This window comes from Peromyscus eremicus, chromosome 12 (assembly GCF_949786415.1).
Source record: "Peromyscus eremicus chromosome 12, PerEre_H2_v1, whole genome shotgun sequence".
NCBI classification, from domain to species: domain Eukaryota; kingdom Metazoa; phylum Chordata; class Mammalia; order Rodentia; family Cricetidae; genus Peromyscus; species Peromyscus eremicus.
In genome coordinates this window covers 56192491-56205314 of record NC_081428.1, presented here as the reverse complement: position 1 = coordinate 56205314, position 12824 = coordinate 56192491, and the positions used below count along the sequence as shown (strand labels likewise).

The 12824-nt window shown below is 45.3% G+C and overlaps 1 protein-coding gene across 1 annotated transcript; it reads left to right on the top strand.

Moving 5' to 3' along the window:
• On the top strand, nucleotides 1–5593 carry LOC131922363 (cytochrome c oxidase copper chaperone). Its single transcript, XM_059277145.1, has 3 exons — nucleotides 1–219; nucleotides 2308–2396; nucleotides 5467–5593. Exons 1-2 carry the CDS (start codon nucleotides 113–115, stop codon nucleotides 2390–2392), a joined length of 192 nt encoding a protein of 63 aa, XP_059133128.1. The 5' UTR covers nucleotides 1–112; the 3' UTR covers nucleotides 2393–2396; nucleotides 5467–5593.
• Nucleotides 5594–12824: the final 7231 nt, after the last annotated feature.

Here is a 12824-nt window from a genome sequence, read left to right as displayed (position 1 = left end):
GGGACTTCCCGTCCTCTTTAGCGTGACTGCGGAAGTGGGTGCAGGCAGCTCGGGTTGGGCGCTGCTCGGGATCCTTGCGCGTGTGCGCTCGTTGCTGCTCTCGGCTGGAAGGATGCCGGGTCTGGCCGCCGCCAGCCCTGCCCCGCCTGAGGCTCAGGAGAAGAAGCCGCTGAAGCCTTGCTGCGCCTGCCCGGAGACCAAGAAGGCGCGCGATGCGTGGTCAGTGCGCAGCCGGGGAGGGACGGCCGGCCGGGCTTCGGCAGGCTCGGCTCCGCTCTGCTCTCTGGCACTCCGGAGTTAAGGGGACCCATAGTTTCGCAGTCACCCTGTTCCCTGAGCGCGCACCTCAGTCTCCGGGGTAACGGGAGAGGGCAAGAGGTCAGGTTGGCCCCGAGGTTCTCGTCCTTCATTCCTTGCTACAAATGCCCTTTAGCCTTCTTAGGTCCAGATATATAGAAGTGCGTCAAGATGCTGTTTGACTTAACGGAACTTAAAATATGCGGAGATCTGTCAACAGCCATTCCGATACCACTTAGCTATGGTAAATGTAGCAAGACCAAAGTGTAAAATTTTCAGGTAATTTCTAAGAATTTTTCCAAAACGTGAGCGTATAGTAGGACACAGGATACATTTCTGTAGGGATCCCTTTTCCCCTTTTAAAGGGCCGAAGGTTGAAAAGCAGCCTGTCTGGGGCTGGAGAGATGGCTCTGTTTTAAGAGAACTGGTTGCCCTTCCACAGCACCTGGCTTCAGTTCCCAACACCCACCCGAGAGCAACTCTAGTCCCAGAGTCGTCCGACGACCTCTTATGGCTCTTGTGGGCACTGCATACACATGGTGTACAGACAAACGTGTAGGCAAGACAACCATACACATAAAATAAAAACAAATTAAAAAAAAAACAAACCCTGTCTACAATATAGGTGACATTAATGTTTATCTTATCAAGTCACAAAAGGTTTTGTTTGTTCTCACTTTTATGAAGTCTCAGTTCCGGAGCAGATCTCATTAGGAGTCCTCAGATAACGTGAATATGCATCTCCATCTCCGTCTATTTCTCCCACCAAAGTAGAAAAGTAATAGTAGAAACAGATACGGGTGCTCATGCCCGGGGAGTACCTGTTATTCATTATTGGGGAGACCGAAGCAGGAGGATTGCCACCGTTCAAGTGTAGCCTGAGCAACAGAGTGAGACTATGTTTTAAAAACATACACGAAAGAGAAATTACTCGTTGGTATAGTAAGATAGTAAGTGTACCTTAGTTATTATCACTACTTTGCAAGCCATACTGTAAATGGAGAATTTAAAGATCGGTTTGATACTGAGGTTCCTGCAATGGTAATGCATGCTTCTGGAAATTTTGGGAAATGTGATGTCAAGATTAAGAGCTTAGAAATACAGGCAGACCTTGAATCCTGATCCTCCAATTTGATGACCTTGTGCAAGGTACTTATCATGTCTGCCTCCCGTGTGTGTGTGTGTGTGTGTGTGTGTGTGTGTGTGTGTGTGTGTGTATGTAATGAGTCCAATAAATGGAATAGTCCAGCATTTCTGTAAAGTTTCTATTATATAGAACTCACCGTCAGTCCCACCCAGTCTCTCATTCACTGGTAAGGATTAATAGTAGACCCTATTCCACAATTCCTTTTGAGACAGGGTCTTGACATGTAGCCCAGGCTGGCCTCCTACTTAGGTTCCTCCTGCCTCAGCTTCCCAAACGTGATTTCAGGCATGTGTCAGTACATTCTAGCTCTTATGGCTACTTTATAGATTTTTATCAATGAAATGTCCATTAATCTTTCAAAGAAGGATTAATCTTTCAAAGAAGGATTCATCTTACAGCTCCTAGCTACCAGATCTTTTTGTTTGTTTGTTTTCGAGACAGGGTTTCTCTGTGTAGCTTTGCGCCTTTCCTGGAACTCACTTGGTAGCCCAGGCTGGCCTCGAACTCATAGAGATCCGCCTGGCTCTGCCTCCTGAGTGCTGGGATTAAAGGCGTGCGCCACCACCGCCCGGCTGGATCTTTTTTGACATTTATATTGTTGGGTGTTTAATGATTACAAGTAGGTTTAAGTGTGTTTGAATATAAGGAGAAACAGGAAGTTAATTCCTGTGTGATAATAGGCCCAAAAGTGGGCATGGAACCGTCGTAAGAACAAACAGAGCACAGGAGCCAGGCTATTTGGTGTAGTGGAGTTTTGTTTGTAACTTCATCCACCTTCTGTATACCCACAGTCTCGCTCCCCTGCACTGTCATATATTCTGTGCTTTCTGTCTATTAGGTAACCAGTGCCTTTTATTTTACAGCATCATTGAGAAAGGAGAAGAACACTGTGGACATCTCATCGAGGCCCACAAGGAGTGCATGAGAGCCCTGGGGTTTAAGATATGACAGGGTGAGTCAACTGTATTGCTTCAGGTTTGTTTATTACTTTACAGAGTTAGCTACGTGGCAGCGTTCTCTCTGGAAGGTGGCTTGCCTGGTTAATCTAGTGTGTTTAAATAGCACTTTAAAAGTAGCTTTTCAGTTCCTAGTATGGGGTGGTAAATGATGGCGTTTGAGAGCAGCCAGTAAATCTGAGACAGTATGAAGCTTTTGAGAACTGGTTTGATAAGAGCCTTTGGAGTTACATCAGAATCAGAGAGGCTCGCAGCTGTGGGAAGTTCAAGTATCCTGTTTTATTCCAGTTGCTGTCTCAAAGTCTCGTTAGAGGGGCCTTTCCTCCATGCCCCGTGTGAAGTAGTTCCCCTTTCCCTGCCGCTGTTCCAGCCATGTCCAGTAGGCCTTCCTGTGATGGTAGAGGTAGATGGTAGCCACATTCTCCAGTATGGTAACCACTAGCCCTGTGTGGCTATTAATCGCTTGAATTGGTCCTAATTAGGCTGGGGAACTGAATTCTTAATTTAGAAAAAGGTTAATAGTTGTTCTGTGTCTAGCGGCTACTCTTGTCATTATAGTTAACCACCTGTATACCGAGCATCTTCTTACAGTGATCATCCTGCCTCCCTCTAGCTAGGATGGACGTTCTGGGAAGCATCTGGTTTCACTCCCAGCCTATCCCTAGCACCAAGACCACTGCCTGGCTCATAGTAGATGCCCATTAGGGTATCGTTAATCAAATGAATGAGTGAATGAATGGGGACATTAATGGTGGTTCAGTGTGGCAGGATTCCTGAGCTGGGCTCAGCAGGATCCGAACTGGAACCTCAGCCTCCAGGCAAGCATTCCGTTTGTGCAGTTCTCACGTCACACCTCACCGCCACCTCTGATTTAGTGACAGCAGAGAGATACCAAGGCCACATTCCAGTTTAATAGTAGCAGAGAGGTGGTTTCTTCCTCTTTCCCTCCCTTTGGAATTTCACCCATGACTCCTCATGGTCTTTGAAGTATAGAAAGGAGATAAATACCCCCTCCCCGATAAGAAGTGTGACTGGAAGAGAAGAGTGTTTGAAGATACAGGCCCCAACGTCTGTCATGGCTTTCTTCATGTTCTAGCTCTTTCTACTCAGTTGTTTTAAGCTCTGCCTAGAGCATCATAGATGAATTGGAGATGCAGTGAAGGGTAGTGGTGGGATGACATTTTTTGTATTCTCCAAACAGAGGCACTCTGGGTTTTACTCGTACACTTCATGAGCTTTTATTGCCAGCTTGCTCATTTTTAGGATTGTACATTTCCTTTATCTTCAGTCCTAAGACTTAGAAGGAATACTAATGACAAAGATGTGTTCCTGGAATGCATGGGAGCATGTACCTCAGAACCAAACCTCTGCCCGTAGTAAACTCCAGCACAGCTACCTGCCCTGCTCCGAGGCAAGCCTGATTAAATTGGTATGTCTCTTAGACTGGTAGACCATATTCTCTGAGAACCTCTTCAGAGGAAAAATGCTTCCCAAACTTAGGTTGTTCCAGCAGTGGTCATGAAAGTTCCCTAGTTCAAACCCTCAGTAGATCTTAATCGGAGCTGGCTCATAGCAGATGGGGTGTTACCCTCTCCATGCTCTATCTCAAAGTTCTCTACATCAGCCACTGGTTCTCACCTAGAACTGTACCTCAGAAAGACCTAAGGAACACTTTCCAGAATTCACCTGCTGACTCTAACTCCTAGATGATTTTCAAGTCCTTTACATCCATCTGCTAACATTATAGAAACAGAGAATATGCTAAATATGAAGTGTCTCAAGATTTAATGGTAGCAAAAAGAGACTCAGAAACTATAAAGAAAAAATAGATATTATGGCAGTGAGTCTAGACAGTCTTCAATCTTAGAATTTTCTCTTACTGAGAGAGAAGGTAGACAAATCCAGCTCCTAATTAGAGATATCAGGAAGTGGGTGGTTCTTACCTTCCTGCATTTAAGGGTCAGAAGAAACATGGAAAACCCATTAAAATTCAATTAAAGTAATGACGCTGTTTGTTTGTTTAATTGAACTTTATTTTATACCTGTATTGTTTACAAAAGTATTTCAAGATAATGCATTACAGGGATCATTTGTAACACTCAAACTTAAAAACAAGGCAAAACATCTATTAAGACCCTCTGAAATGCCAAAATGCAAAAGACAGTCCCACTTACCAGGGACTCTCCACCCAGAGAAGAACCAGGAGTTTATTTATATCCTCCTTCACAGTCAGCCCCGCTGATAGGAAGCAGTACCTGAGAAGTAAGGGTGCGGCAGGCTGTTGAAATGGTGCATCGCTCCGTTTCTGCCTCTTTTTCCTGCTCAGACCTTTGCTCAAGTGCATTGTTCTTCAAGCTCTTTAGGAAAAAGGGAATTTAGGTGTCTGTGTGTTGGTGAGGCTTGTTTCCTGTCTAAGTCAAACAGAGGGAACAAGTTTAGGAAGTTCTTGAATTAGACCTAAGTATTGGCTGCCTAGTAGCCATCTTTTCAATGCTGCTCTCCATCTTCTTGCATAGGGACTAGGGTGCGGGTGGGTAGGGGGTCATGGCGAGAAGCCTGACTGTGGAGACTAGGCCAGCAGCGCTCTCCTCTGCCGCTCTCCCTCTGGATCTTTGCTGTGGACCTAGAGGCTTCTCTTTCCTTGCCCTTGGGTCAAGGAGGACTTCCCACAGGAACTGTGTGTACTGAACTGACCTTCCTTCCGACTTTAACGTGGACTGTTGCCAGAAGCTCTTGGATCAGCAGAGATTTGCAGGTCTCTTCTGTTTAATGTTAAAAGTACAGTGCCTTGGCCTGTTTTTAAAGGTACCTCTAAGAAAAATAGTGTTTTTACCTCACAAAAGCTTCTAAAGATTAGTTATTGTAATGAACAGTTTCAGGGATAGTGTTAGTTTCTAAACTAGAATTTTGAAAAACAATCTTTATTTCATGACTGGTTTAGAAGGATTGTGACAGTTATTTAGTATTTCAGGGAAGCATTTATTGCTGATGGTCTTAAGTTCCTAAATCCCTGAATCTGATTTGATGTTTGAACTCTGAGTTTCTAAAATAAAATCTTTTCTGTAGGTGGCCTACTTTGTGAATGAATAATCCCTGAAGAATGAAGAAGATGGAATATTTTGGAAGTTCTTTGATGAACTTTGATAAGTGGATAAAGTATTTATAATTTATTAAAAAACAAAAGGAAAGAAAATGTAGTAAACAGTCTTTGTTATTTCTTTTTCTGTTCCTCACACAACTGCGTAACTTTGTGTACAGTTTCCTTTTTCTCTTACAATGTATAGCAGCAACTCTTGTGCTTTGAGTTTCTTTTGAGTTATTGGGACATCACGGGATTAGATAGTTTTTGTTAGGAGAAAGCAGATTCTTCTCTCAACCAGTAAAATCTCCAAAATTAGGTATGTGGAACTAGGGAATGAACATCTTTTACCTGTTCAGAGTGATGCCACAGCCACATCATCTCAGTCCAGACTCGCGGTTGACCATATTTTGCCTTTTAGTGCATTGAGTTGAAAATCTCAAATGCTGGCTGGAGATTCAGCTTTAGTGGCTGAGAACTTGCCTGGTGTACATACACAAGGCCTTGTGTTCTAACCCCAGATAAGTGAAAACCTCAGAAACAAAACGTGCTGAGGGATATCACTAGAGGAGTATTTAATCTTCATGTGTGGTGGGGTGGCGAGGTTGAATCCTTTACAGAGTAAAAGCGCTCAGTCAGGTCCGAACTCTGACTGACCTAACTCATGGGTTAAGTGTGCGGCTTTTTTCCTCTTTTCCCCCTTTTGTTGTGGTAGTAGTCATTGTGCTGGGGATTGGACCTGGGGCCTGAGGCAAGTGAAATAAATGTTCTGCAGTTAAGCTTTATCCCAAGCCCAGTGTTTGCTGTTTATAGTGTGGTTGAGACAGGCGCTCACTAAATTTCCCAGGCTAGACCTGGACCGTACTCTGAGGCCTTGAACTTGGAATCCTCCTGCTTTAACCTCCTGAGTAGCTAGGATTACGGCCCCAGCAAGTCGATGGCTTTGAAGGATGACAGACAGGGTTTAGCCACTGGCCATGTGCTATCGGTAAGTCGCAGTGCCTTTGAATCTGCTTTCTCGTCTGAAAAGAAACAGTAGCTGACTTAAGGTTTGTGAGCACTGATGTCATTGTAAATCACCTGGCCACTAGCGTGTAGTGTTACTAGAATTCTCTAATTCTTTGATTCTTTAGTCATAGTTTTACTTAACATTCATTTGGATATAGCACTTTTAATAAATGCTGTATAGTTGACAGAGGACAGTCCCTGAGAGGATTGCTGCTCAGATTGCTCACACACACCCTAGACTACAAAGTGGAAGACAGGTCTACAACCCTGTCAGCCAATGCTAAGCTTTAAATAAACTATCGCAGACACCCTCTGTATTTACATTTGGGGAGAGGTGGGACAGGGTTTCCTTGTAGCCCAGGTAGCCTTGAACCTGGGCTCTTGCATCTGCTTCCTGCATCCTGGAGTTAGAGGCATGTGCAGTCATACTTTGCATTATAGAAAAAGATGTATTTTTCTTTTATGTGTCTGAGTGTTTTCCTGTGTGTATGTCTGTCTGTACCACGTGTGTACTGGTGCCCTCAGAGGCCTGAAGGTGTCAGAGCCCCTGGGACTGGAGTTACAGATGTGAGCTGTTGTGTGGGTGCTGGGAACCGGACATGGTTGCTTTGTAAGAACATCAAGCACTCTTAACTGCTGAGCCATCTCTCCAGGCCTGGTTATACATATTTTAAAGTGGAAATAAGACTTTTTAAAAAATAATTTCTAAGTGTGCTCCTGTTTACTAATGAGATTGTAATATCTCTTCCCCTTAATGTTTTGCTCTCAGTTAATTAGATGTATGAATTCATTCTGTAGCTTACTGTAACGTAACCAGAACGTTGTATGTGTACTTACTATGTGTGAATACATATGTCTCAGGCCAAGGCAGGTGGTGTCAGATAAATAAATTCTGGTGTGTGTGTGTGTGTGTGTGTGTGTGTGTGTGTGAGAGAGAGAGAGAGAGAGAGAGAGAGAGAGAGAGAGAGAGAGAGAGAGAGAGATGCTGTGGTGTTGGCTGGTTTTATGGTCATGTAAGGAAGAAATCAGCTGAAACCCACCAGCCTATCACTCAGTGAAGGGTATTTAGAGGTTATGCATGTTTTCAAGGCTCTCCATGGATACTGCCCAATTCATATTTAGAAAGGCAATATCCATGTGTTCCTTAGTGTCTGAGGGGTCCATTTCCCTCAGCTCAGAGGCGACACATTGATAATTGACCTTTTCCAGTTTGATATTCTTGCCTGATTTGTAAGAAACTAAAACACCCATTAAAAGTACATCTCAGATAGATCCTCTGCCCAGCCTTCCCAGTGCACAGCCTTCCCAGAGAAGACCCTCTGCCCAGCCTTCCCAGAGAAGACCCTCTGCCCAGCCTTCCCAGGGCACAGCCTTCCCAGAGAAGATCCTCTGCCCAGCCTTCCCAGTGCACAGCCTTCCCAGAGAAGACCCTCTGCCCAGCCTTCCCAGAGAAGACCCTCTGCCCAGCCTTCCCAGAGAAGACCCTCTGCCCAGCCTTCCCAGAGAAGACCCTCTGCCCAGCCTTCCCAGAGCACAGCCTTCCCAGAGAAGACCCTCTGCCCAGCCTTCCCAGAGAAGACCCTCTGCCCAGCCTTCCCAGTGCACAGCCTTCCCAGAGAAGACCCTCTGCCCAGCCTTCTCAGGGCACAGCCTTCCCAGAGAAGACCCTCTGCCCTTCCTTCCCAGTGCACAGCCTTCCCAGATATAGTATGCAGCATTTCAGTAATAATACTTAGATATTAACACAGCAATGGGAAAGTAAAGAATTTGACCTAGTGAGTGACCACCGAATTCTGGCACACCTTTCTCATGCTCAGTAATTCCTAAACTTGGTATAGATCCACTTTGTCTAACAGGTCCCTTTGTCTAACCTTGAGGCGTTCAACTTCGAAGTTAATGAAAACAGGCCATGTCCCTAGGCAGGGCCAAACCTAGAAGCACTCTGCCTTCCCTGGGTCTGGGGTGATGCTTCTGGAGAAATTGTACCCCCACTTTACAGGTGAGGTGAGTACAGGTGTTTAGAGAAATAGCTGATGACCCGGCGTGTAAGTCTCGATTGTCATCTGAGCCCAGTACTTACTGTACCAGGTACCTGATAAAAGTTCACATTTGCAGATATACATTTATCCAATACGTATTTAGCAAAGGCTGATGATGTGTTGGGACAGCCCTAAATATTGAGTTACGTGGTCTGACTCACTGTTGGCTCTGTTGGACTGGAGAATGACCTATGACTTACAGCCTCACTTTCAGCCATGAACAAGTGGATTTAGTAAGTATATAGGAAGCAAAAGTCAGGACAGACAGCAGAGGACTATTGAAGCGGGCGCGCAGGACACCTGGCAGAAGTGAACAGGGAAGCCCTACTGGTCAGCCAGCTGGAGTTGCTATTTCAGAGTTGATGGACCAGTGCCTCCTTGTAAAGGACACATGACAACAGGAAGGTAAGCCTCAAGTCAGCTGCTCACAGTTATCCAGCAGAAACCGACCGGGAAGCTGAGGCAGCTGGAACTCCTGATGAGAGGGTCTTTCCAGCTTCCCATCCCCACTGCAGGCATTTTTACATTACGGGATAAATAGTCTCTGATGGAAATAGTTCACTTTCTAGCAGTTCTCGAGGGCAGTTTTAAACACCCTTGACTGCCCTGCTTCTGAGCCAGGAGTCCAGTCTTACCCAGGGTGAGTTTGTTTTGGAGGACACTGGACATAAACAAATGTGCTTGGTTCTCAACCTGTGGGTCATAGCCCCTTTGTGGGTCGAATAACCCTTTCACATGGTTTGCCCTAGACCATCAGAAAACAGATATTTACATTACAATTCATAACAATAGCAAAATTACAGTTATGAAGTAGCAACGACAATAATGTTATAGTTGGAGGTCACCACTGTCAGGGACAAGGACAGAATCTCTAGTTAGTGCGAAAATACAGACCCCTGATAAGACAGGGAACTAGATCAGCTTACAGTCAGGTTGCCTAGCAACAGGACATTGAGTAGAGCCCTTGACCTTTTCACCCTGTAAACATCCTACATAAACATCCTGTTAGCTTGCCCCACCCTATGCAGGTAACAGCTTCCTGCTCCCCCTACCCTGCAGGAACTATATAAACCCTCCTGGAGAAAAATAAAGTTGCACCTTGATCAGAATATTGTCTTGGTGTATTTCCTTTGTGTCTCCTGTCCCTATCATTCCGTCCTTAAGGTGGTCGAGAACCCATTGAAGCCCTGCTGGCCAGAGCACACCACAACATGAAGAGCTGTGTTAAAGGGTCACAGCATTAGGAAGGTTGAGAACCATGGTCTAAATAAAGTGTATGCATGACGGCAGGGATGGGGTAGGGTGGGGTGCGGGTAGGGGAGCAACACCACTTCCAGAGCCAGCTTCTCAGTGAGCTCAGACAACACATGACAACATACATTACATATACAGACTGTCCTCTGGGCACACCGTTTCAACTTTGCTGTGCTCAGAATACAAAGACTTGTAAAATGTGTAATCTACTCATAAAGAGCTTCTAATCTGGTGAGTACATAAATAAAAACGGTCAGAAATGAAAACCTGAGTGTTTTTTACTATGCTGGGTATTCAAGGTGCTTCCCACAAGAATTCATGTGTAACTCTGCCCCCAGGTTCTTTATTTAGCTATTAAAAACTTCAGGGCTGGGAGATGGTTCAGTGGACAAAGTACCGGCCTCACAAGTGTGAGGACTGGGGTTTCGATCTTCAGCCCCGTATAAAAGCCAGGGCCAGAGGTGTGCATCTGCAACCCCGACAGTGTGTGTGTGTGAGAGAGAGAGAGAGAGGGAGAGGGAGAGGGAGAGGGAGAGGGAGAGGGAGAGGGAGAGGGAGAGGGAGAGGGAGAGGGAGACAGAGGAGAGAGAGAGAAAGAAACAGGCAGCTCTCCAGAGCTCTAGCTTGCTGGCCAGCCAGTCTAGACAGTCTGAGCTCCTGGTTCACTGAGAAACCCAGTCTCAAAAAAGAAAAAAAAAAAAAAATAGGGGGAAATCGATACACCATTGACATCTAGCCTCCACAAGCACAATACCCACATGAACACATATACACCTATAACACACACACACACACACACACACACACACACCATGGAGTCTAATTTTGTTGGCCAACTATTCCTGACCATGAGGCCTGCCTCCCCTGGCATGTGGTTGATATACCCAGTACCACTCAATTGAAGAAAACCGATTCTCCCTCTCCTAGCAGATATCAGTTGCCTTCTCCAGACGCAGCAGGGCCAGTCCCACATGAACTCAGAGAGACTTGTGACAGCATGTACAGAACCTGTGCAAGTTCAAGCCAGACGACACTCCAGCACAGGAGAAAGGGAAGTAGGTCCAAAGTCCCACCCCTAACCAAGAAGGTACACCCCTTAAATCCCAGCACTCGGGAGGCAGAGGCAAGTGGATCTGTAAGTTCAAGGCTAGCCTGTTCTACATAGTGAATTCCTGGCCAACCAGGGCTACAAGACCCTGTCTTTGAAAAAAAAAAAAAAGTAAAACACAGTATTTTACCTTTTGCCAAGTCTAGTGAGTTCAATAGCACATATATAAAATTCCCACCAAAGAAAATGAGCATTAAATGTAAGAGTTCAGAGTTGGGGCAACTCTGCATGCGACTGTATAGTAGCTGCTGGTACCACCCAGAGCCCGGGTTTATTTTCATCTCAGAGTTCTCTCTTCCAGGACAAATGAAATGAATCATGCACGTTCTTGTTTAAGACAGGCAGAAGAGGCAGAAGCCTGTCCCCCAGCATGGAATCTCAGTCCACCTTTCAGTGTGATGGAGCCACATTGTCGTGTGTATTTTTAGAAAACAGTAGCTGTCAGGTTAAGTGGTTTAAACAGGGCCCGCCTCTTCCATGTCTTGTCAGATCCCTGGGCAAACTGAAACTCTGTTTCACAGGAGGAAGGGGTCAATGGATATTGAGTAAGAAGCTGGTTTTCCATCTCACCCACTTAACCATGAGGTCATCCTGAACGGTCACATTGAGTGTACAAGATCAGTTCCTCTTAGAGTTGACTCAGATGTCAAAGAGACAACTTGGTGAAGCATGAGCCATCGGTGTCCAGTTTTGTAGAATCCAATAGTCAGCAACTGTTCGGGAAGCTGTTCCCTGAAGAAGAGCCCGTGAAGGATCTGAGTCAGGACACATTCAGCTCCAAGAAGCTGGACACCCACTACAGGGCCATCAGCAACACAGATGTGGAACTCAGTCTCCAGTCGGGAGATGGGAGGTGCCGTGTTTAGGACCATGGCGAAGCCATACTTGAGCAAGCTAGGTTGCTGCTGTTCGGTCTTTGTCCTCATCCTTAGGCATGTCGTCACCTGACCGTGGGACCTGTGAGTGTTTGTCACACAGCTGTATGAGAAGTCTCGGGCCACCTTACTATCATAGTGAACACCTGGAACACTAGGCCGGCCCACACATCTGTTCCCTAATCCTCGAGTGCCCTCCCCGGCTGGAGAGCACCTGCCCAGATTCCAGACCACCCTAAATCACCTTCCTGCAATTGTTTCCCCCTTACTCTTTGTAAGATTTTTCCTTTGACCCTGGAGTTATCTCTTAGGAGATTTCTGGTTTTTTCCAGGTTAGTCTTCCCTCTAGATCAAACAAATCCCTTTCTATTCATCTTTGTGCCCCTGTTACTACCTCACAGTTTGTCTGAATTAACACTTATTGACTTAAATGGTCAAATGACTTCTGTTTTTCCACTGTGTGTGTGTTTCCATGTCTGTGGGTTTCCTCAGAAGGACATAGTGTCTCAACACATTATATATATACTTTTCTTTTATCTCTATCTAACTGGCTTTTTTTAAAAAAAAAAAAAAGACATAATTTCCTGTTATTGTATTCTGCTGGTCTATGGACATTAATCTCACCACCCAAACATAGTCAGCTCCTCTGTAATAATAAATGTATGTAGGTGTTATCAACTCCCCCACATACCTTGGAGAATGGTGTAGTGGAGAATTGCAGTTTAGACTCACACTGACCTAGGCTTTAATCATCATTCACACATGAACTCTGTGATCTTAGGCAAGTTCCTTAGCTACTCTAAGCCTTTTCCTTCTATTTAGAAAAAAGGGGTGGGCAGGGAGTATGTAGTGATACCCTGTCAAAAAATTAGATAATGAAACAGTCAGTATCTTGTTTAACATTAGAAAGGATAGCTGCTAGATAAATGTTAGTGCCCCCTGCTAACTAATCACAGGTGGACGGTAGGGATGCTGGACAAGCCAGCAGTGATGAGTGGACCCGCCTGTCTCTTTAAAGAGTCAGGGCCAAGCCCTTGGGGAGTCTTGCTGACCCGCTTTGA